The 23,026-nt window shown below is 42.4% G+C and overlaps 1 protein-coding gene across 1 annotated transcript; it reads right to left on the bottom strand.

The window, feature by feature from the left end:
* Nucleotides 1-546: 546 nt before the first annotated feature.
* Nucleotides 547-21,852, bottom strand: LOC309392574 (vomeronasal type-2 receptor 26-like; the record flags this gene model as incomplete). The annotated part of the gene is made up of 6 exons (XM_081953972.1): nucleotides 547-1,457; nucleotides 1,755-1,881; nucleotides 2,466-2,678; nucleotides 8,508-9,302; nucleotides 20,897-21,185; nucleotides 21,626-21,852. The coding sequence occupies 6 exons, from the start codon at nucleotides 21,850-21,852 to the stop codon at nucleotides 547-549; spliced, it is 2,562 nt and encodes an 853-aa protein (XP_081810098.1).
* Between the last annotated feature and the right edge of the window lie 1,174 nt (nucleotides 21,853-23,026).

The raw sequence follows: 23,026 nt of genomic DNA, 5'->3' as shown, positions 1-23,026 counted from the left end.
TGGAGACAGGATGGTGGATCTCATGGAAAAGCCTCTTTCACAGGGCAGGAGCAGCTATGGAAAAGTGAGCTAAGTAGGTCTCCTTGGGTGAGAACATCTAAGCAAGAGGACCTGGAGGCCCCCAACTTCTCTGGCTTGGTGGGATGGCCAATGGTTCTCATGGAGATTATCAAATAACATGGTAGTTGGAGCTTGGCTCCCATAGAATCTATCTTACCACTTTTCCTATTCATTCTCTCACACATACACTTTTAGTGCTGTCCATAGGAATCATTTTTTAAAAAACGTTTTTTAAAAGATGTCAAATTCATTGGCAGTTGGTGAACAACAAATTCCTCTGAATGACTTTCATAGAGTTCTCTTTAGCAAGATTTATTGAGGTGAAAAGGAAGGCAGCTATAAGAATTAAAATCCTTCAACAATTTCCCATTTGGAAACAGGTAGATATGTTCTTTGATTCCTGCATACTATCTAAGTGGAAATAATAAGGGTATTCGTTCAAATAAATGGACATTATACCATTCTTAAATATCACAGTGTTTTTTCTCATGTTTTTACATTTGTTCTGGCTGTGAGATACTCCTTTGTGTTCAGCTCTGGCCTCAGAAGGATAATGTAGCACTTGGGGATGAAGATGCAGCCCAGCAGACCAGCACTGGAGGCCAGAATGGAGAAGACCTGAACAGCCACCATGTATTTCCCTTTGGTGCTCAGGTAGGTGGGCACAAAAGTCACCCAGACGCTGCAGAAGACCAGCATGCTAAAGGTGATCAGCTTGGCTTCGTTGAAGGCCCCAGGCAGATTCCTGGCCAAGAAAGCCACCGTGAAGCAGATGGCAGCCAGGAAGCCCATGTAGCTGAGGGTGACGTAGAACATGACAACAGCCCCTTCGTTGCATTGCAGGATGATCTCTCCAGGCTGGGAGTGGAGGTCAGAGTCAGGGAAGGGGGGAGAAACTCCCAGCCAGATGGAGCAGATGACAACTTGGACAGCAGAAGAAGAAAGGATGATGGAGTTGGCCAAGCTCTTCCCCAACCATCTCTTCACTCGGTTTCCTGGTTTTGTGGCCAGGAAAGCTAGCACTACTGTGATGGTTTTGGCCAAGAGAGAAGAAACGGCAACTGAGAAGATGATGCTGAAAACCATTTGTCGGAGAAGGCAGGTGGCTTTCCTGGGTTGACCAATGAAGAGAGAAGAAGACAAGAAGCAAAGCAGGAGAGAGACCAGGAGGATGTAGGAGAGATCCCGGTTGTTGGCTTTGACAATGGGAGTTTCTCGGTATTTAATGAAGATGATTAAAACAAGTCCTGTAGTTAGGAACAATAGTAGGGCAAAAGAGACCAGGATGATGCCCAGATGTTCTTTATAAGACAGGAAGGTTATAACTTTGGGGATACATTGGACTCTGGCCTCATTTGGATATTTGTCATCTGGACACTTGGTACATTTTCCTGCATCTGAGGGGAAAAAAACATATTCCCTTACTATTCTCTCATTTTACCTTTCAGGAAATACCTTATTTGGACAACAAGTGATACCAGGAGATATTGTCTAGGACACATTTATTAGTACCTCTAGTGAGAGACAGTAAAACTATAAGACTTTTTTAAAAAATCATTTTTTGTTTAATCGTCTATGAAAGTGAGAGAAGAATTGGGACCCGAATAATTTCCTGTGTGATGTTCAGAACCAAACTTTATTATTTCATGTATGTAATGAATCAGTTCCACTTCCTTTCCTCCAGTCTCACCCACCTTCCTGAGTGGAGAAGGTCCCCTCCGGACAAGGAACGCAGTCGTAGCAGCAAACTGGCTCTCCTTCTCGAGCCCTCTTGACAAATCCAGGATGACAACTTTCCACACATTTGGACTCAGGCAGGGACTGAGCAGAAAAACAAGGAATGCCAAAGAAAAGATGTTAGGAATCTCCGTCCATGGAAAATGGAGGGAGAAATGGATGGAGACAAGTAGCCTCTGGACTTCACTGAGGTAAATATGAAACCTCTGACTACTTCTAAACAGATGCAGGAGGGATAACAACTGGCAGATTCTTCATTTAGTTCCTCCCTTTTCCTTTTGGAATTTAACATTGCAATAAGGTACTTTTCTACTTAATAGTCTAGAGGGATGGAATTGAAAAAAAGATTTAAGTATGATGATATATTCATATTAAAACTGAGAATAAAGTTTATTATAAAAATTTTAGGAAACTTTTATTCCATTAGATTTTTTAAAGATAGAATAAAACTGTGATGAAGAAAGAAACCTCTGACCAGTAAGATCTTGAAAGGTTTCCATAAAACATGGCAAAGCCCCTTCACTTAGGTCCCGTCTGTTGAAGAACTTCCATTAGATGACACCAATTGGCATGGAAGGCCAACCACCCTGGAGACTGTAGGCTTTGCCCACTTGAAATGGGACCTCAGGCTTTGGAAAACAGAGAAAAGACACCAAAATTTATCCCACCTTATTGAGCAACTTTAGCCCTGAAAGAGCATCTTGTCTGATAGAAAGTCTCTGTTTTTGAAAATCCGCCAGAACCTCTTTCTTGACATCCTTCTTGGGGAGAACCAAGAAGCCGTCAATGGTCAGATCTGCTGTTATCTCTCCATTTTGGTCCAAGTACAGTTTAAACTCAGAAATATTCCAAAATTCATTCTTCTCCAGAAAGGGATGAAACTAGAATGGGAACATCCAGGAATTTGAAAAACAGAAAACTTTGTTTCTTATCCCACATTGAATCTTTCTTCTACAATTGTCTCATCTCCAAATATGGTTAAATAGTATACAAATACTGCCATAATCTTCATAAGTGAATGAAAAAGTTTGAGAAAAATTTATCAAACTATAGAGAAAATATAATAGACACAGTTGGTCAATTATAGGGAACATTTTAGAGCAGATAACAAATAAAATGAACAGAGAAAAAAAAGATTATTCATAAACTCTTTGAAAACAACAGATTAATTCCCAGAAATCATGGGTTGATCAAGAAGAAATCTGTCAGGCTAATCTTCTCCCTTGTAATCCTGATGGAAAACACCTCCAGATCAGAGGTGGGTTCCTACCTGTTTGGACCAGTTTGGCTAAAACGGTAGTAACCTGGTGGCCTGGGTGGCTGGAACCTGCAATGACCCAGGCTGGCCACGCCCCTGAACCGGTTCTCTCGGCCATATTGTTTTTGGCTTCTGTGCATGCGCAGAGCAACCGGCAGTAGTGGTAGCCAGAACCCACCCCTGGCTCGATCCCACTTAGGAGCCTCAGTTTACTCGTGAGCCCCATTGGCCTTTCTCCCTGCCTCTCCTGGCCAATGTTGCTCACGAGTAAACTGCAGCTAGGATCTCCCGCATGTTGCACGCCCAAAATGACATGGAGGCATGGGCGAAAGCTGGGAGGGGGGTGCAACACACTAGATGGGACCTGGCCAGCCCTGCTGTTGCAGTAGCTGCCTGGGTGAGCCACTCCCCACCTCCCCAGACCAGGCCCTCAGCTCGTGTCAGACTGAGGCCGCAGCCGCCACCCACTCCCTTTGTCCACCCAGCCGGCGGGAGCCACAGCAGTGCCGGTCATGGCTGAGAGCTTTCTTTGCCAGCCGAAAGGTTCTCCCTCTTAAAAGCCTCCAGTGATGGAGCTTTTGGATCCAAGTGCACTTTAACCAACCAAACAACCAACCAACCAACCAAACAACCAGGGCTTAGTTTGGAAACAGAAGAAGAAACAACCGGTGAGTGTCTGTGCTCAGGCGTAGGGGATGTTGGTGGGGGGAGGCTGGGGAGGGGGTGAGTGGGAGGGTAGGAGGTCTCTGAGCAAGTGCTGGACAAGAAGGCGGTGGATGACCTCGCTTTCCAATCGCCGGTGAGTGGCTGCGTCCAGCCGGGGGATCAGAGGCGGCAGCTGAGCGAGCGCTGGGCAAGCAGGCAGGAGGGAGACCTTGGAGGCTCATTGTCAACCCAGCTTTGCGCCCAGTTGGCTCCGGTTGCATAACAATCAGTTGGCTTAACGGTTGAGTATGGGCAGTTGGGGGGCGCCACTTGGTAGGAGCGGTTTGGCTCAGTTGTTCACCAGGTGGCAAAGAGGACCAACTCAAAAAGGATGAAGGGGATCTTCGGTGGAGCCAGTCGAGGGAACAACCCTTGGCTTATTGAGTCTTATTGAGTTGATGGGCCTTGCCTTGGGGTGAGGGGTGGGCCCAAATTGCACCCCACTGCAGGGGTCTCTCAGCCGTTGTGTGCAGAGAAAAACCTTGCACAGTAAAGAAAACCTTCTCGTGAGTGTGAGGTAATTAACAATTTCTCGAACTCTTGGGAAGTTTTTCTTTACTGTGCAAGGTTTTTCCCTGCACACAATGGCTGAGAGACGCTCACAATGAGGTGCAATTTGGGGGTGGCGGGTGGGGCAGGGGATGGGCTGGACCAGGCCACGAGATGCACATCTTACTGGAGACTGGCAGCTCCGGATGTTGTGGCTTTTGGAGGGTTTCTTTAAAGAAATGCCTCTGCAGAGGAGCTGAAAACCTCCGAGGTTGCTTTGGGAGAGGGAAGAAGGACAGCATCCCTCCCCTCTCCATCCCTGGGTGCCTGCAGCCTTGGAGCAACTCTGGGCCCTTCCACACTAAAGAAAATCTTCTGGCGAGTGAGAAGTTGTTCATTGCCTTTGCTGTGCAAGGGCTGGGAGTTGCTGCAGGCTCCAAGGCTGCAGGGTCCCAGGGAGGGGGGAATGCTGCCCATCTGCCTTCCCCCTTCAGAAGCAACCTGGTGTTTTTTTGGGGGGGGGCATCCTCAGAGCACACTTGGAAAGGACTTTGGCGATCGGCCTGCCGCTAAAAGCAAACAATGAGGTGAGGCACAGAGATGGTTGGAAGAGGGAAGGAGGGAGGGAAGGAGGGAGGGAGGGTGGGGGAGAGAGAGAGTGTGTGTATATGTAATGGCCGGTTTCATCCAAAGGAGTTTTTGTTTCAGGTGGATCTCCTAGTTTTGAAAGGAGGAAAGGAAGGGATACAAAGAGAAAGAAAGAGGTTGAAAGGGAGAGAAAGAAAAAGAAGGGAGAAACAAGAAAAGAAAAAGAAAGAAAAGGTAAAGAAAGAAAGAAAGAAAAAAAAAGAAAGAAAGAAAGAAAGAAAGAAAGAAAGAAAGAGAGGGGGGAGGGAGGGAGGAGGGAGGGAAAAGAAAGTGAATAAGATATAGACGGGTGGATGGATGTACTGTATATACATGGAGGGAAGGAGGAAGAGAAAAAAGAAGAGAGGAAGGAAGGCTCCAGAAGACTCTTTGAAACAGCACAGCAATCTAGGATTGGAAGGGATCTAGTATAACCCCCTACTCCAGCTGGAGACCTTATATCCTCTGGATTATTTTGGTGCCTCTAACAGAGAGGAAAATTGCCAGAAAAGGGAAGGAGTTTACTAGGACAAGGCTGCCATGCAGAGGAAGGCAGAGACAGTCCTTGACTTATGACAATTGAGCCCAACATTTTGGTTGCTAAGCAAGAGCATTGTTAAGTGAGTTTTGCCACATTGTACTCAATCCATGGTGTCTCCTGGCTCTAACAGTCATGTGCAGGATAGGGAAGAACATCTGAAGGCCTGTGCAATGTTCTAATGTGCAGAAGTTATAGTTAAATGTGTGGCAGAAAGTGGACTCTGGGTGAGTTTTTCCAAACGCAATAAGTGAGGCTGAATGTGTAGAGTTTTAGAAGAGCTCTGTGTGTGTGTGTGTGTGTGTGTGTGTGTGTGTGGGCGCGCGTGTGTGTGTGTACATACACATACAGTGTATAAAGTAGATAATGTATCTTTTTGTGTGCCTATACACACACTATACCTTGTAATATGTTTGTACATATTTGGCATATATACATAGGATTAAAGTGTGTATTTTGGATGTTCATTAGTAGTAAATAAATAGACAGGGAAATTGTATCTTGTTGACGCAAGGAGAGGCCAGGCAAGGTACCCCTTGACGTGAGTGATGTCAAGTTGGCCATGACCACCCAATCACATGACCACTAAGCCACACCCACCCAGTTACATGACCACCAAGAGACACCCACCCAGTCACAAGACCACCAAGCCACACCCACCCAGTCACATGACCACCAAGCCATGCCCACAGAACCAGTAATAAAAAAAATTGAATCCCACCACTGGATACAACCCTCTTCCAATAACTGACTCTGTTACACACGAGTGTAAGATCCGCTCACTCTTATTCCAGACTGTCAGATTTAGAAAAATGAATTCATTTACAAGAGAGGAGATTTTAACTGAATGAGAGAAAAAATATGATAAAAGGATGAGCTGTTTTAGAGCTGAGCCAGTAAAGCAGAGAAGTTCAGTCTCCTCTTCATGGATCGTCTGAGAGCAAAGACTGAGCAGCCATAAGTTAGAGAAGCTTGAACTGGGATTCCTGCAGAGAGGAGGGGGTTGGGCTAGATGGTCTCAGGGTCTCCTCCTCATTTATAAAGGTTGTCATGCCATAATATGTACCGTATTTTTCAGAGTATAAGACGCACCAAGGTTTTGAAGAGGCTTTTTTTTTTAAAAAAAGTAGGTAGGTAGGTAGAGGGAGAGAAAGAGGGAGAAATACAGTAGGTAGGGAGGGAGAGAGAGAGGGAACAGTTAGGGAGGGAGGGAGGTAGTTAAAGGAATAAAGAGAGAGAGAGAAATGGAGAGAAATATAGAGATAGAGAAATACATTAGGTAGGTAGGTAGGTAGGTAGGTAGGTAGGTAGGTAGGTAGGTAGGGAGGTAGGTAGAGGGAGAGAAAGAGAAATACAGTAGGTAGGCAGGGAGAGAGAGAGTAGTTAGGGAGGTAGGGAGGTAGATAAAGGGATAGAGAGAGAGAAATAGAGAGAGAGAGAGAGAGAAATACAGTAGGTAGGTAGAGGGATAGAAAGAAAAATAAAAAAGAGAGAGAAATACAGTAGGTAGGCAGGGATAGAGAGGGGGTAGGTAGGTAGAGGGATAGAGAGAGAGAAATAGAGAGAGAGAGAAATACAGTAGGTAGGTAGGGATAGAGAGGGGGTAGGTAGGTAGAGGGATAGAGAGAGAGAAATAGAGAGAGAGAGAGAGAGAAATACAGTAGGGAGGGAGGGAGGGAGGGAGGGAGAGTAGTTAGGGAGGGAGGTAGATAAAGGGATAGAGAGAGAAATAGAGAGAGATGTGGAGATAGAGAAATACAGTAGGTAGGTAGGGACAGAGAGAGGTAGGAAGGTAGAGGGATAGAGAGGGAGAAATAAAAAGAGATATAGAGAGAAATACAGTAGGGAGAGAGGGAGAAAGAGAGAGTAGGTAGATAGGTAGATGTTTCCAGGTGTATTTATCCATCTGCTGGAGAAGGAAATCGCTGACAATCTGCAGCACCTAAGACTTTGTTGCTGCTGGCACAGCACTTGATCAATGTAATTCTCATCAACCAGTTAAGGAGCTTTCCAAGAGGGGAAAAACGTTTTTACACTCTGCAAACCTCCCCAAAACAGCCCATTTTTGTAAAAAAGCCCCGCCCTTTTTAAAAGTCATGAATAGCCTTGGGAGGGGGGGGGGCTCGCAGAGTGCCCCCGGGGGGAGGAAAAATGAGCAAATGGCCTGTTTTTCGAAAAAACAAGCCCGATTTTTGTCAAAAAAATGCATGCATAGGCTTATAGAGTGCTGCTGGGGGTTGAGGGGGGGGCATAAATGGCCCATTTTTTGCTCATTACTGCCCTCCCCAGCCCCAAGGAGCTCTCTGAAAGTCTCCATAAGGGTATGCACGGTCATTTTGGTGAAGGGGGCGGGGCTTCGGGGGCAAAAAAATGCTGTATTCGATGTATAAGACGCTCCCAGATTTTCAGCCTCTTTTTTGAGGGAAAAAAGTGGGTCTTATATTCCAAAAATACGGTAACTTGTGCTGTTGTTGCTCTAGCCCCACCTAGTGGCGGGGGCAGATAAGCCTCACTATAAGGTCTGAAGCCAGACTCCATTTTCTGTCAGCCTTTGGAGAAGACGGAAGCAGCCGTTGTGACTGAGACCCCTGGTCATCCGGAGACGGCCTCCGTCCCTCACATGGAGCATCGCTGGAGAGGTTCCAGCAGCTTCTTTGCTGTCTGTTAGTTAATGCTGCCTATCTTGTCTTTCTATTTGATTTCCACTCTTTGCATCTCCTCAGTTTCACCTGCCCTCTTCTCCCAATAAAGCATCCAGATCCACACCAGGCTCCCTTTCATTGGAGGAGAATAGGGGGGCTTAGCTGCCTCTCCAGCTGCACACAGACCCACCTGCAATGGGGACGGAAGAAAGGTGGAATTCCACCAGGCTCATCACAAACCCACAAATACAGGAATTTATTTTAAAAAGAATACAGCATTTTCCAATTAGCAGTGCTAAATATAAAAATGCCATGGTATCTACTCTTTGGAAGCATTAATTCCCTGAGTAATTAAATTGGCCAGATCTGTTGAGATGGTTCCCCTCCTTCTCCTCTGGATTCCTCCTCCAAAGGATCTAAGATTAATGGATCCATATAGGGACCCCCATACCTGCCATGGCTGCAGCCTTGGAGACCCCAAGATCTTTTCTCCCTCCTTCCTTCCCTTCCTCGATCTGGAGGAATATGCAGCATTCAGGGCCTGGGCCAGAGTCTTCATGAGACTGTACTGGTGGTAGGAATTTGGGGCCCTTAATCTGTCCCTTTTCCACTGGGTCTCCAGTGGGGCTTTTTGGGTGCATGTTCTGCGGCCTTTGACAGAAAAGACATTCTTTGAAAGAGAACAATGAAAATAATGATCTTGAAACTTTACTTCCACAAAGAAAAGGGGTTTAAAGGCAGAATCCATTGGCCTTACTTTTCCCAGATAACCAAAGCCCCAAATACTATGGATGTATTTGAGAAGTCTGTGCTTATTTATTCTGTACATTACAAAATTTGTGAGGATCCAGACTTTCCCCTCAATGGGTCCTGGGAGACGCATAAGTGTTAAATGGAAAGGAAGAATTCTCTCCCAAATGGAATCAAATTCTATGAAGTGAACAAAGACGTTGACTTGTCTCCACTTAGAGAGGGAATCCCTGAGGTATGCAGTATATCCAGTTGTTGAGAACAGTTGTGATACAACCACACAAATTCCATTCCTGACAAGCACAGGAGGGAAAATCCTCATGAAGTTCTCTCCCTTTTCTGTGTCTGAAGCAAAGAGGCCAATCAGGGTCCATCTGAAGTGGAGGAGCAGCTGGACAATTGCTGGGTACTGGATTCCTTCTTTGGGGAGCATCGGGTGGAAAAAGGGGAATTTGCTTTTATCACTCAGAGCCTCTGAACCACTTACTTGATTGATCTGGAAAATAAGGTGACCAAGTTTTTTACAATGAAAAGGAGGACAAATAAATTGGAAAAAATATATCGTAAATAAAAGAAATATTTTATTCATTGCAATAATAATACACTAAAATATGATATATGCATAATAAAAACATTTGCAACATTTTATATTGTAATTATGCTTACATGCCTGTTAATTATTATTTGAATGAGTACTTTTCCATTGAATTAATATTTTTGTCAATGTATTATCTTCTAACAATATATTGGAAATATCTGAACAAGAAATATCCTTCATATTGAATTTTACGGCAAGTGCTGCAGCTTGAGTATCAACATTCAATCTCGATTTCTCACTTGTCCAAAAATCATTGGCAATTGAAAAAACTCTTTCAATTGCTGCATTAGTTCCAGGGCAGCACAACGTAAATTGAACAAGTATAAATAAATTTTCACATGGAATATCTTCATTTTTGAAATGGCTGAAAATATCCACCCATCTTTTATCAATTTCAGCGTATTGATTTTCCCATTGTATTAATTTTTCCGAATTTAAATATACATTGAGTCTTCTAATTTCTTCAAAGAGACAATTGTCATCTATTTTAATGTCTGGCATTTCTTTAGATAAAAACTCAACACAAGATTCAATATCTGTCCAATATACTTGCGATGAAGTCAAAAAACACCATTGAAAACTGTTATTTCCCGTGATGTTTCTTTCAGACCATTCTTCGATATATTGAAAACATGTTTGGTAAAAATTCTGCACTACTTTTATGAACTTTTCCGTTATGCCCGGATTTGATTCCTCTAAGTCTGACAATTTTCTTTTTATAATTAAAGGAAGAAATTTATCTTCAAATTGAGATTTATATTGAAGGATAAAGTCATTCAAAATAAGACTAACTTCTGTAGCTGAAATGTGTTCACCTTCAATCTTTTGAATCGTTTTGTGAAAAATAGATGCTTGATTATGTACAAAATATATTAATATCTCAGATATTTCATTATTGAAAAACGATTCCAGGATTTTAGGACATTTGTCTAAACTTAAAAAATATGAACGGAGAGGCTCAAATAATTGTAGAACATACTCTACAGCAGGTGTTAGAGCAAGCCATCTAACTTTTGAATATCCTAAAAGTTTTTTGTATTCAACATTCGCTTCTTCACAAAATTGTTTTAAAGTAGCCACATGAACGGTAAAACGACTAAAATACAAATAAATTGTAATTATAATTACTTCTACATCAATCGGCATGGCACATGACGCCATGTTGATTGCATTTGACAAAATATGTGCATTACAACCTATTCCTAGTATTTTCTTTTGGAGTAAATCTTGTAATTTTACATACACATTATTCACCCCTTTGCGTCTTCGCCCACCAAAATTTGTGTTTGTATTATCAGCTGTTAGTGCAACAACTTTGGATTTCAAATTGTTTTCATTTATTACTCTGTATAGATGGTTTGAAAAAAATTCAGCAGTTTCACCCTCAATGGATTCTAAATTTAAAATTTTTACTTGAATCCCCTTGGCAACATTAAAATATCTTACTAGTATTGGATACAATTTGGTTTCATTATGTTTTGATGCATCAGATAAAACCGTTACCAATGTTGCAATTTTCAAGTCTGCTGTAAGTATTTTGTCACAATAATTTTTAAATACTGATTTAATAATAGCCTCGCATTTTGTCCTGGCGCATGAAAACTTAGCATTGTGAAACTTTTTCAATAAATTAGTTGTACAATCCATACTACGAAAACTTTGATTGTGAATTATGGTATGAAGTGCAAATGTTCCCTCCATTGCAGCTAACTGTTTTTCATCTTCAGAATAATTTGAAGTTTTAAAAAAACCTGTTACTTTACGACTGGAAGCTGATCCATCTAATGATTGCTTATGTTTGTTGGTAGGGCCTTCTCTGTGATGGGCCCAGCCCTCTGGAATGACCTCCCCCCCGACATTAGGACAACTACCGATCTCCGCTCCTTCCGCAAGAAACTCAAGACCCACCTGTTCCAACTAGCAGGCCTGGCTTAAATTAGAAATATATTCTCTAACCCCCCTGGCAATTTTAAAGGGTAAAATTTTTAATTTTAGGGTATTTTAATTGTTTTATTTTATTGTTACTGCTTTTTAACCTTATGGCTATTATTATTATTTATGAATTGTAAAAATGTTGTATGTATTTACCTCCTCCGTGCCATATGCTTGTATATTTAATTGTACGCCGCCCCGAGTCCCTTCGTGGAGAGGGAGCGACTTATAAATTGAATGAATGAATAAATAAATAAATAAATAAATAAATAAATAAATAAATAAATAAATAAATAAATAAATAAATAAATAAATAAATAAATAAATAAATAAATAAATAAATAAATAAATAAATAAATAAATAAATAAATAAATAAATAAATAAATAAATAAATAAATAAATAAATAAATAAATAAATAAATAAATAAATAAATAGACAAGTGTTTCATTATAGCTGCTCTGCCTCCAACTGCAATACAAAATTCTCCAAATATTGCAGAAAACAATGGCATCTTTCTTTGATATGAGGAATGGAAATTCCTTTTTCAATTGGTCGTTGAAATGGCATTTCCTCTTTTTTGATTTTTCCATCCCTAAATGAAATTTAAAATTAAAAATAAAATATAAAGCTGCACAAACGATGCAAGCACATTATGAATAAATAAAATTAATTATTACAACTGAAACTTTAATAACATAAGCAAATAAACCACTAAAATTTAAATTTAAATTATTTTACACTTCCGTTGACAACAGGGTTGTATAAACTTGTAAATAAAATTATACGTATTTGGAAATTATTAAATAGATAATGAATTAATAAAACGTGAATTGTACTTACCTCTGTATAATTGAATATTCACTGACAAAGAAATAATTACCATGAGTCATTCAATTGCCGACGTGCCGTGAGTCTACTGCGTGCGTATGTGCCGTGTCGTGTTTCGGTAAGAAGTAAACAAAGCCACTTGCACGCGGTGCTCTCTCTCAAGATCTCCCGTGCGGACCGCATGCGTCTCATATTCGCATCTTATACTGCACTATACCGAGCCTTGACGAATTGTCATGTCAAATACAAATACGTCACATAACACGCAACAGATTAGTCTTCAAATATCGAAAAGGAGGACATGTAGGAGGACACTTTTCGAGTGAGGACAGAACTTACAAAAGAAGGACTGTCCTCCCTAAAGGAGGAGAGTTGGTCACCTTATGGAAAAGGAATTGAAAGGATTAGAGCTGTGATGGGGAACCTGTGGCATGCAGAGCCTTCTCTCCTGGCACTCCAGGCGCCCCAGCCCAGCTCCACTAGCATCCACATGCAGGCTCACCTCCTGCCGGCCAACTGGTTTTCGGGCCTTTGTGGAGGGCCAGGGGGGAGGGGACGCTTGTGTATGCAGTGGGGGGAGGGGGGCGCCACATTGCGCAGGAAACTCTGGTGGGCTGGAAGGGAGTGTGAATGGCCTCCCCCCCCCCCCTCCCCAGTGCTTCTTGGCTCAGTTGGAGGCTTCCTTCAGCCTTCAAACAGTTGCAGGGGTTTTATTTTTTATTTTTTGCTTCCAGGTTGGTGCAGGATGCTTTCCAGAGCCAAAATGGGGTGCAGAAAGCACAGGGATTTTTTTCCCCATGTTGGCCCTGGAAAGCCTCCTGCACCAACCTGGAAGCAAAAAACCCCAAACAAGCCCTGCAACTGTTTGAAGGCTGAAGGAAGCCTCCAACTGACCCAGGAAACACTGGAGAGCCAGGCCATTCACACTCACTTCCAGCCCACCTGAGTTTTCTGCCCCAGGGCAGAAATGAAAACCTGTCCTGTGTAGCCCACTGCCACTTGGGCGGAGGAGGAGGACGACACGAAGAAGAAGAGGAGGAGGAGAATGGCGAGGCTTTGCAGGAGCCGGCAGGGAGCAGGTCAGGTGGGGCTGGCTGGCAGGCTGGCTGGGGAGGGGGCAATCATGGTGCTTAGGTGGCAGCAGCCTGCATGCCCCAACTGTGCTGGGGAGGAAATAAGAGGCCCTGCTTGAGTGGGGATGAAAGTACACACACACACACACACTGCCTCCCTGCTCAGGTGTCGACCACAACAGTTTGGATGCCCTTGCTAGAGCACGCTTTCTCTGACAAACACACACACACACACACACACAAACACACTTAGATTACTCTCTTACCCTCCCTGTCTCTGTCTGGCCTCATTTGCATGCTCAGCTGTCGCCCACACCATTGGCAGCAGTTTGGGTGCCTTGGCTGAAGTATGCTTTCTCTGCCAAACACACTTGGATTGCCTGTCTCTGTCTGGCCCCATCTGCTGCTCCTTGAGACAAAGAAGCCTCATTAGGTAGCTAAGTGGAAAGTAGTTGGGGGGAGGGGAGGAGCAGGAGATCTGCAGGTAACCACTTTCCCCACCCACGCACCCCCGAGAATGAAAGTTTCTGGATCCTTGACTCTGCAAAAGAAGATGGGTGCCTGAATCTGCACCATATTATAGCACCCAGGAGCGTCCATTCTCAGAACAAAAAGCATTTCCCAGCCAACTCTCCTCTCCTTTCTTCAAAGGCAAAGAAGCCGAGAAACAAGAGAGGAGACAGAGGTTTGGAAAGTAAGTGAGTCCTTGTTGCAGGAAGGGAGGGAGAAGCAGGAGGTATCTTAGTGGGTTGGGGAGGCCTTGAGGGTCTCTTCTATCACTAGGACCCCCATGGCCTTCCCCACCCTGAGATACAATATAATAGCAGAGTTGGAAGGGACCTTGGAGGTCTTTTAGTCCAACCCCCTGCCCAGGGGGGAAGTTTCTCCTCAGTTCTAAGTTGCTTCTCTCCTTGATTAATTTCCACCCCTTGCTTCTTATTCTACCCTCAGGTTCCTTGGAAAAACAGACAATCTCTGTTAATAATATGGAACAAAATTAAACATGATCACTATACCAAAATACCTATTTGGCTATCTACGATGGAAGCATACATACACCCAAATTTAATCAACATGGAAAATATAGTCACATATAAAGAGATATTGAACAGGCAGGGGGAGATCAAAACCAGATCAGAATTGACATCACAAGGAGTACAAGTAGAATGGTGGTCTTATTTACAGATACAATCAAGGTATGCACAGGATAGGAAGAACGAAGGTATTGCCAAAGACTACACAATATTAGATAAACTGTTGATACAGACAGAAAACAGACTGATCAAAGTGCTGTATAGATTCTTGTTGGAATATAAACTAGAGGAGGAACATGTCAAAGAAACCATGGTCGCCTGGGCGAAAAATTACAATGTGGAATTGGCTAAGTGGGAAAAACTTTGGATACTTAATCAGAAACTAACATTTGCTACGGCGTATAAAGAAAATCTTTATAAGATGTTCTACAGATGGCATCTCCATCCAGCACGGCTTTCCAAAATGTTCAAAAATCTGGCCCCAAATTGTTGGAAGTGTAAAAAAACACCAGGCACTTTCTATCATAGGTGGTGGACGTGCAATAAGGCAAAAAATATTGGAAAATGAATCAATCATGGTTAGAACAAATGGTGGGAGAACAAATTATGTTTAAACCAGAAACTTTTCTCCTAGGCATAATACCGGAGGGGTTTAAGAAAGATACACTTTATCTAATTATACATATACTAACTGCAGTGCGCATAACCTATGCACAGTATTGGAAAAAAGAAAATACACCATCAGAGCTAGATATAATCAGAAAAGTGTTGGCCTGTGCAGAAGCAGATAGGCTCACTCTTGAACTTAAAAATAAAAGGGAATCAGAATATTTTGAGGTATGGAATAGATTTTATGATTTGTATAAGACAAGATGACAAGACTGGAACAAATGTATATATTGTGATTGAACAGAAGGACAGACAATGTATTAAGTAGATTAATTGTTAATGGTTGAAACTAGCTGTACATAATGTGAATGTATGATCACTCTGACTCCGCGGTATTGCATTGTTTTAAATGTAAAAAGAATAAATATATATATATATAAAAACAAAAAAAAGGAAAATAGTTTGACTCCTTCTTCTTTGTAGCAACCCCTGAGAAATTGGAACACTGCTATCATGTCTTCTTTCTATTAAACTAGACATACCCAGTTCCTGCAACCGTTCTTCATATGTTTTAGTCTCCAGTCCCCTAATCATCTTTGTTGCTCTTCTCTGCACTCTTTCTAGAGTCTCCAAATCTTTTTTACATCGTGGCGACCAGAACTGAATGCAGTATTCCAAGTATGGCCTTACCAAGGCATTATAAAGTGGTATTAACACTTCACGTGATCTTGATTCTATCCCTCTGTTGATGCAGCCTAGAACTGTGTTGGCCTTTTTGGCAGCTGCTGCACACTGCTGGCTCATATTTAAATGGTTGTCCACTAGGACTCCAAGATCCCTTTCACAGTTACTACTGTTGAGCAAGGTACCACCTATACTGTACCTGTGCATTTCGTTTTTGTTGCCTAAATGTAGAACCTTACTCTTTTCACCATTGAATTTCATTTTATTAGATAGTGCCCAATGTTCAAGTTTGTCAAGATCCTTCTGTATCTTTAGCCTATCTTCTGGAGTGTTGGCTATTCCTGCCAGCTTGGTCTCATCTGCAAATTTGATGAGTTCCTCATTTATTCCCTCATCCAAATCATTGATGAAGATGTTGAAGAGTACTGGGCCCAAAACAGAGCCTTCGGGTACTCCACTGCATATCTCCCTCCATGTAGATGCAGTTCCATTGAGGACTACACGTTGAGTGTGGTTGGTCAGCCAGTTATGAATTCACTGGTGGTGGTCATGGGCACAATGGTATCCTTGAATTCTGAGCTCTTAGGAAAGTATTCCCTCCTTGTGGGTTGCAAACAGCTGTTTCCAATGGGCGAAAAAGGACAAAGCAAGTGGGAAAATAGTTTCCTTTGCTATATTTCCAGTCTGAATTAGACCATGGCAGGGTCCCTACAGAAGAGATCTTTCAAGGATCATTATGTATTCATAGAAAAGCAACTAACTTAGCTCTGTTCTTAAATGCTAAAGCTGTTGCACATAAAAAACAGAGGAGCTCTGATCAACTACCAGAGCCATCATTTTGACAGTTTTGCTGTCCTGTAATCTGTCCCCATGAAGTGCAAGCATGGAATAAACTGAGCCTGGTTTGTTCTCAGTCTTTTCAGTGGCCACAAACTACTAGCAAAAGTGGCATTTGATCACAAGGCAAGGAATGTTTCCCCTTTTGCACTGGAGCATCCAAGAAGGGACAGGAAAGACAAAGAAAAGATGGAAAGAGGAGAAGAGAGCAAGGAAGCAAAAAGAAGGAAAGAGTGGAAGAAAGAATGAAGAGGGAAGGAAAAAGAAGGGAAGGAATGAGATTATAATGAGAGAGAGTGAGGGTGTGAGGTAAATCTTGCCTTAGCACTTGATCACCAACAGCCCTGTTGCCTTTTACCATCTCCTTATCCCATCCTCCTGACCTCTCCTGGTGGTATCCCATCCCATCATTGAGGATGCTTTGGTTACAAAGGTAGGTCTCATAAGGAGAGGGAGTGGGCCTCCCTCTGACACACATACTTTGACCTCCTGCACACACCATGGGCAACCAAGGAGAGTGAGCACAGCAGCAGTGGGAGCTGGCCGTGCCCACCATGGCCTCCGAAGTAAACCACAATGGGGCCTTCATTGAAATTGAGTTTGACACTCCTGGATTAACAGATGACTTGAGTGCTGCATGTGTTGCTCTCAAACTTACAACGTATGAGTCAAGGTTAGAAAAATTATTAGCTTGCATTCAACAGCAAAAGTCACATTAATCAAAAGCATGCCAAATGCAAATGTTTACCTTTCAATAAAAAAGATGTTTGTATCATTGAAAGCGCTGTTATTGTGGGGTTTTTTTCAGAGAAAAGACGTTAATCATGTATAAGTTGCTTTTCTAAACTGAAACCTCATCATTCAGGTTAAATTGCCATGTTGGCACTCCGAGATAAATAAGTGGGTTTTGGGTTGCAGTTTGGGCATTTGGTCGCTAAAAGGTTTGCCATTATTGCATTAGAGCATACACAGAGTGTAACCTAATTCAGCTTTTGTTAAATTGCTGTTGAGAGAAGCTCCATTGTAACCTAAGGTGCCAACTACATAGATAAAACTTCTAGGCAAATTGCCAAGCTTAGCCTAGCAAAGTAACGTCTTGTGAAAAGTAAAATGTGGAACCTGCCAAGTAGCCTTGCTTGTTCCTTAAAATGTGTGTTCAGCATTCCCTAACAAAGCTATGAGTTATACTCCCAAAATGGATTTATTTTCCCTTCTACAGTCTATGGTTTTCAGAGCGCTCACAAAAATCATGACATTTGTGTGATATCAGATTATGTTTCTATAGCAATGACGTTCTGTGCAAGCTATAAGATGTTTGGAATTTTTTTTGGCACAAACCTGTTTTTGTCTCTCTGCCTGCTCTGTTAAGGTGGGAGACAAAAAGGTCATCCAGTCTTTTGCTTTCTGCAGAAATAAAAGATGATAATCCGTAGCCTAGATTAAATTTTATGCCAATACCCATATTTTCTGATTTTAGACAATGTAGAAATTGTGTAAATTCCCAAATCAGCTTTGAGGGGCAGAAGATGGGGTCCTTTTGTCCATCCCAAGATACTCCTCGGAGGCTGTGATTGGGTTGGTTCTGCTGGTGGTTTCTCTCTGAAGCCCCAAACATAAAATTGATATATGAACATGGGGGAAACCTTGGCCTCATATACTTCAATAATTGGGGCTGAGGAAGCTGGAGAGCTATGAGGTTTTCTTTTAAGCACGATTTTCACTCATGTCTTTGATCTAACTGAGCTCCTTTGATGATGAGGGAGCCAAGATTCAGTCTCAGAGAAAACTCCCCCAGGTAAGGAAAGGTCTTACTTGCTCTATTGGCTGACCATCTATGGCTAGGATGTCATTTCCCAAAGACCATAACTTTTGAACTTGATTTATTAATTATCAGATAATTATTATGACAAAAGAACCCAGGTCTTCCTCACAGGGTATATAATCCAATGTGTAAGTATGATAATATCACAGTGTATGTTCCAATAGGTATTTAGCATGCTAAACATATGTACCCATAACAGAACTTATAACAAAATAAAAGGGTTGGAAAGGACCTTTGGGGTCTTCTAGTCCAACCCCCTGCTCAAGAAGGAGACCCTATACCAGGGGTCCTCAAACTACGTCCCACGGGCCAGATACAGGCCACTGAAGCCATTAATCCAGCCCACATGGGACCATGAGGCTGCCCTGCCCAAATAACCCCGCCCATTTGCCAGTCCCCACCCACCGGCTGAGTGCACGCCTTACCTTCGCAAGCCCCACGGACTGAATCGGCAAAGTAAGACCAAAGCTTTTGGCCAGCAGAGTGTTTCTGGGGGCTGGGGAGGCCAAAAATGGGATGAACGGAGGCCCCAGGAGGGGAAATGGTGCCCTCTGCTTCAGATTCTTAGCTTGGGCTAAGTGGAACGCAAAGCCATGTCGACTGGCACGCGTGGCCTTGCCCTTTGCTCTTCCGGGTTTCTTGTGTGCATGTGAGCACGAGCATCAGCTGGACTTTACATACGCGGCAGTGCCAGGAACTGGAAGAGGAGCTGCCTGGTGCACATGTATGGACCAACATGCACACTGGTCAACTCCTCTTCCAGATTGCATCCCTGAGAAGAGCACTTGGTGCCAAAAGGGTTCGCCATCAATGCCCTATTCCAAGGTTGGTTTTATCAAGGCATTATAAAATGGTACCAATACTTCTCGTGATTTGGATTCTATCCTTCTGTTGATGCAGCCTAGGATTGCAGTGGCTTTTTTTGGCTGCTGCCACACATTGTTGGCTCACATTTGAGAGATTGTCCACTAAGATTCCAAGATCCCTTTCACAGTTACTGCTATTGAGCCAGGTTTCCCCTAATCTGTACCTGTACATTTGGTTTTTCTAGCCTCAGTCTAAGACTCAGGGGTTGCCAGAAAGAAGAGGGAGTCAAACTATTTTCCAAGGCACCTGAGGGTAGAACAAGAAGCAATGGGTGGAAACTAATCAAGGAAAGAAGCAACTTAGAACTGAGGAGAAACTTCCTGACAGTTAGAAGAATTAATCAGTGGAACAGCTTGCCTCCAGAAGTTGTAGAAATCTTTAAGAAGATGTTGGATAGCCATTTGTCTGAAATGGTATAGGGTTTCCTGCCTAGGCAGGAGGTTGGACTAGAAGACCTCCAAGGTCCCTTCCAACTCTGCTATTGTATTACTTTATTTTTCTCTATACTGAATTTCCTTTTGTTAAATAGGCCCAGGGTTCAAGTCCATCTAGATCCATCTGGATCTTGAGCCTATCTTCTGGGCTGTTGGCTATTCCGGTCAGTTTAGTGTCATCTTTAAATTTGATGAGTTCCCTATCTATCCCTCATCCAAACCATTGATGAAGATGTTGAAGAGTACTGGGCCTAAAATGGAACCTTGGGGTCCCCCACTGCTTGTTTCCCTCCATGCAGATGTAGTTCCACTGAGGAGCACAGGCTGAGTCCATCTGGGGGTGATGCTGTCTATCCCACATATTTTTAGCTTATGGAGACATAGATTGTGGTTTACTTTGTCAAAGCCTTTCTAAAATCCAAGTACTGGAAAATATGTGCACTGCATTTCACTGGTCCACTAATTTAGTAATTTTTGTAAAAGAAAGAAATAACATTTATTTATGATGTGTTTTTGGATCCTTCATTAGTTGAAGTAAATTGTCAATATGAAGAGAGAATAACAAGAGTTCAAATATGCATCCTTCCTTTCCTCCTTGGTAAGTATCAATCCTTCTTCTCATTGCTCTGTTGAGCCACAACCTCCCTCTCAAACAAGGACCTGGAGAAAGAGCCTGGATCAGGGCCAACAGGCGGAGCTCCATTTTGAGGACAATCAATTTCCTATATAATATTTCTCTGTTAATTATGACAAATGAACTAACGTCTAGAAAGCCAGCAAAACCCTGTTTTACTTCGCTGATATAGATTAGATATTTCAAGACAAATTTGTTACCAATATTAGATTATTGACATGCAATATTTCTTATAAAATCTATATAGCTATTCACTACCTAAAACCTTCTGTTTCTTCTGCAAGGGATGCATTTTTCTCAAGTTTAACTAAGAGGATCCAGGCATACATTTCAGCCACAATATCTGCTAGTCTATTTGGCCTATAATTGCTACAGTCCTTTTTATTCCACATTTTAGATAGATAAAATGCTACTATTGCCAACTTCAATCTGACTGGATAGGGCAAGCATTATCTATATGTGAAAATGAAGATGCCAATAGAGGCCCCAACAACCAGGGATGTTTTTTGATCAGTTAAATAGTTGGTAGAATGTCTTCTCCAGGGAATGTATTGCTTGCATTCCAGGTCTTTTATGATTAATCTCGACATGAACATAATGGGGTAAAATATTGACTTTTTTGCTAATGTGGAGAAAAGCAGATTTTGAATTCCATGGAGAAGACATGATTGCATCTATTGCTCACCCACCACCACCCACCCCTCACTTTACCAGATGGAGAAACACACACACAAACCTGTGGGACTTTGTAGGTGCCTCCTAATGTTGACATCTGGATGGAGATCTCCTTGTAAGCTGCATCAATAAGAGCCAGAAGGTTCTCCTTCCTTCCACAGCCGTAGTTGGGGACATTGGCTTCTCCAGTGGTTAGAATGTCCAGCAAGGCATCTGAAGTGCGGAAAGTGCTCCAATAGTTGTCATGGATGTTGTAGCCAAGTGTGAGATTGTGCAGGAGCTGGGAATTCTTGTTGACCATTTCAATGTTGAAAATGAACATTAAGACAATTGGAAAACCATAAACATCCCTATTGTAAAAAAAAAGTTATTATAATGGGCAGCAACAAATACTTTTTAAAAATATATAAGCCTCCAATGCCTACTGTACCTTAAGCCAACATTGATCCAAAAGCAATGATCAGTTATACGAATATGGAATTTGGTTGAGGTATAGCAACTACAACTGGTTCCACCACTACTTTAAATAAAATTCATTATTCAAGTGATAAATTAAGGATTGAACTGAGAGAGGAAAATAATCTGCAGCCCTTTCAGCTTTTTTTTCAGGCCTATTTTTTGATTTGAGTTTCTTTCACAAAATCAGACAAAAAGAGAGAAGACATGGAAATCAAAATCATTGAGGAAATTAGACATATCCCCCAATGTAGAAATAAATGAAAATAAAAACAGAAAATAAGGAGAGTGTTAGAATGGAGGGAGTCCAACTCCATCACCCTGAATGACTTACCGATCACGGAAAACAAACTGAAGAGAAGGCGCCACGTTGAAAAGCAAGTTTGTATGCAATATTTCCTTTCCAGTGATGACTATCCCAATGAGATGGTCTCCTGGGCTGTAAAAGCTCTGTGGTCCTTTTCCATCCTGGTGCTCCAAACTCTGCGGACATTTCATTCTCAGCTTCCCAGAGACTGGATGAGACAAAAGCAGCAGCAGAAGCAGAAGCAGGAGGTCCATCATTCATGGGGTGAATCAATGAATCCCTTTTCTGTTTCTAAAGAAGAAGTAGAATAATTCAAAGGATTCTTACAAGGTGGAATATCATCCAGTGTCTTTCCTGATTGAAACACAGAGAAACACTCAGCTTCATCTGGAAAGGAGAGAGACGGACATTCAAGAGCACAGACCCTGCCTGTCCCCTAAGCTCCATATTTCTCTGCCCAAAGTCTCCCCTGGAAGATTTGGCCAAAGAGCAGAGCTGAAACGTTTATCATAATTCTCCCTCTCAGGAGGGATCCCTGGATAATTCAACTCGTTCTTGGACTCAAAGGTTGTTGGGAAATTCTCTAGAGGGAAATGAAATGAAAATAATCCCCATGTGATTCATAATAATAGAGGAAGAGTTGGAATTAAATTCATCATCTAGAATTGAGAGTTTTGGGGTCTCCATGGTTGAAACTGGCCCCAGAGGGAATATACGGCACTTGTGGCTGAAAATAAAAAGAAATGTGACTTTTGTTGGCATTGTGGTTAAAGAGAAAAATCCCAGAGGCCATTTAATGCCAGAGCATGTCACAGATCTGAAAAATAGCTGCCGGCTGAGTTGAAAACAAAGTTTACTTTATTTTGAAAGCTATGCTCAAGGGCATCGCACAAAAGGGCTGATGAAATAGTGCAGTCAGTTTCTAAAAACAAAATGAACTTTAGTGAAAAATTAGTTACCAGAAGTTTGCAGAGTTAAAAAAAAAACCAGTGAAGGGTTTTTTTTTTTTAGAAAAAACCCAAGTGAAAAGAGATGGAGAAATCAAGGCTGCAAAGGCTAGGAAGGAAAGAAGGAATGAGGGAGGGAGGGAGGGAGGGAGGGAGGAAGGAAGGAAGGAGGGAGGGAGGGAGGGAGGAAGGAATAAGGAAAGGGGAGCTCAGGATCCTTGTGTTGCAGATGAAAAGGCTGATCTGCAAAATCCAACTTCCATCTTCAGAGACTGGGAATGCAGAAGCCCAAATCCCATGTTCCCCTGCCACCCTTTCCCATGCAGAGGCCAGGCAAGGGGGCTCTTGCAGGGTTGCCAGAGATGACTCTGCCCAGCTGAATGGGGAGCCCATCTTGGGAGAAGGAAGCTGGGGAGCCTCATGTTGGGGAAGGGAAGCAGATCTGCAAAATCCCCCTCCAGGTTCCATCTTCTGAGTCCTG

Source organism: Natrix helvetica (genome assembly GCF_964273705.1).
Source record: "Natrix helvetica genome assembly, chromosome: 5".
Lineage (NCBI taxonomy): Eukaryota > Metazoa > Chordata > Lepidosauria > Squamata > Natricidae > Natrix > Natrix helvetica.
This window is presented reverse-complemented; position numbering and strand designations above follow the sequence as displayed.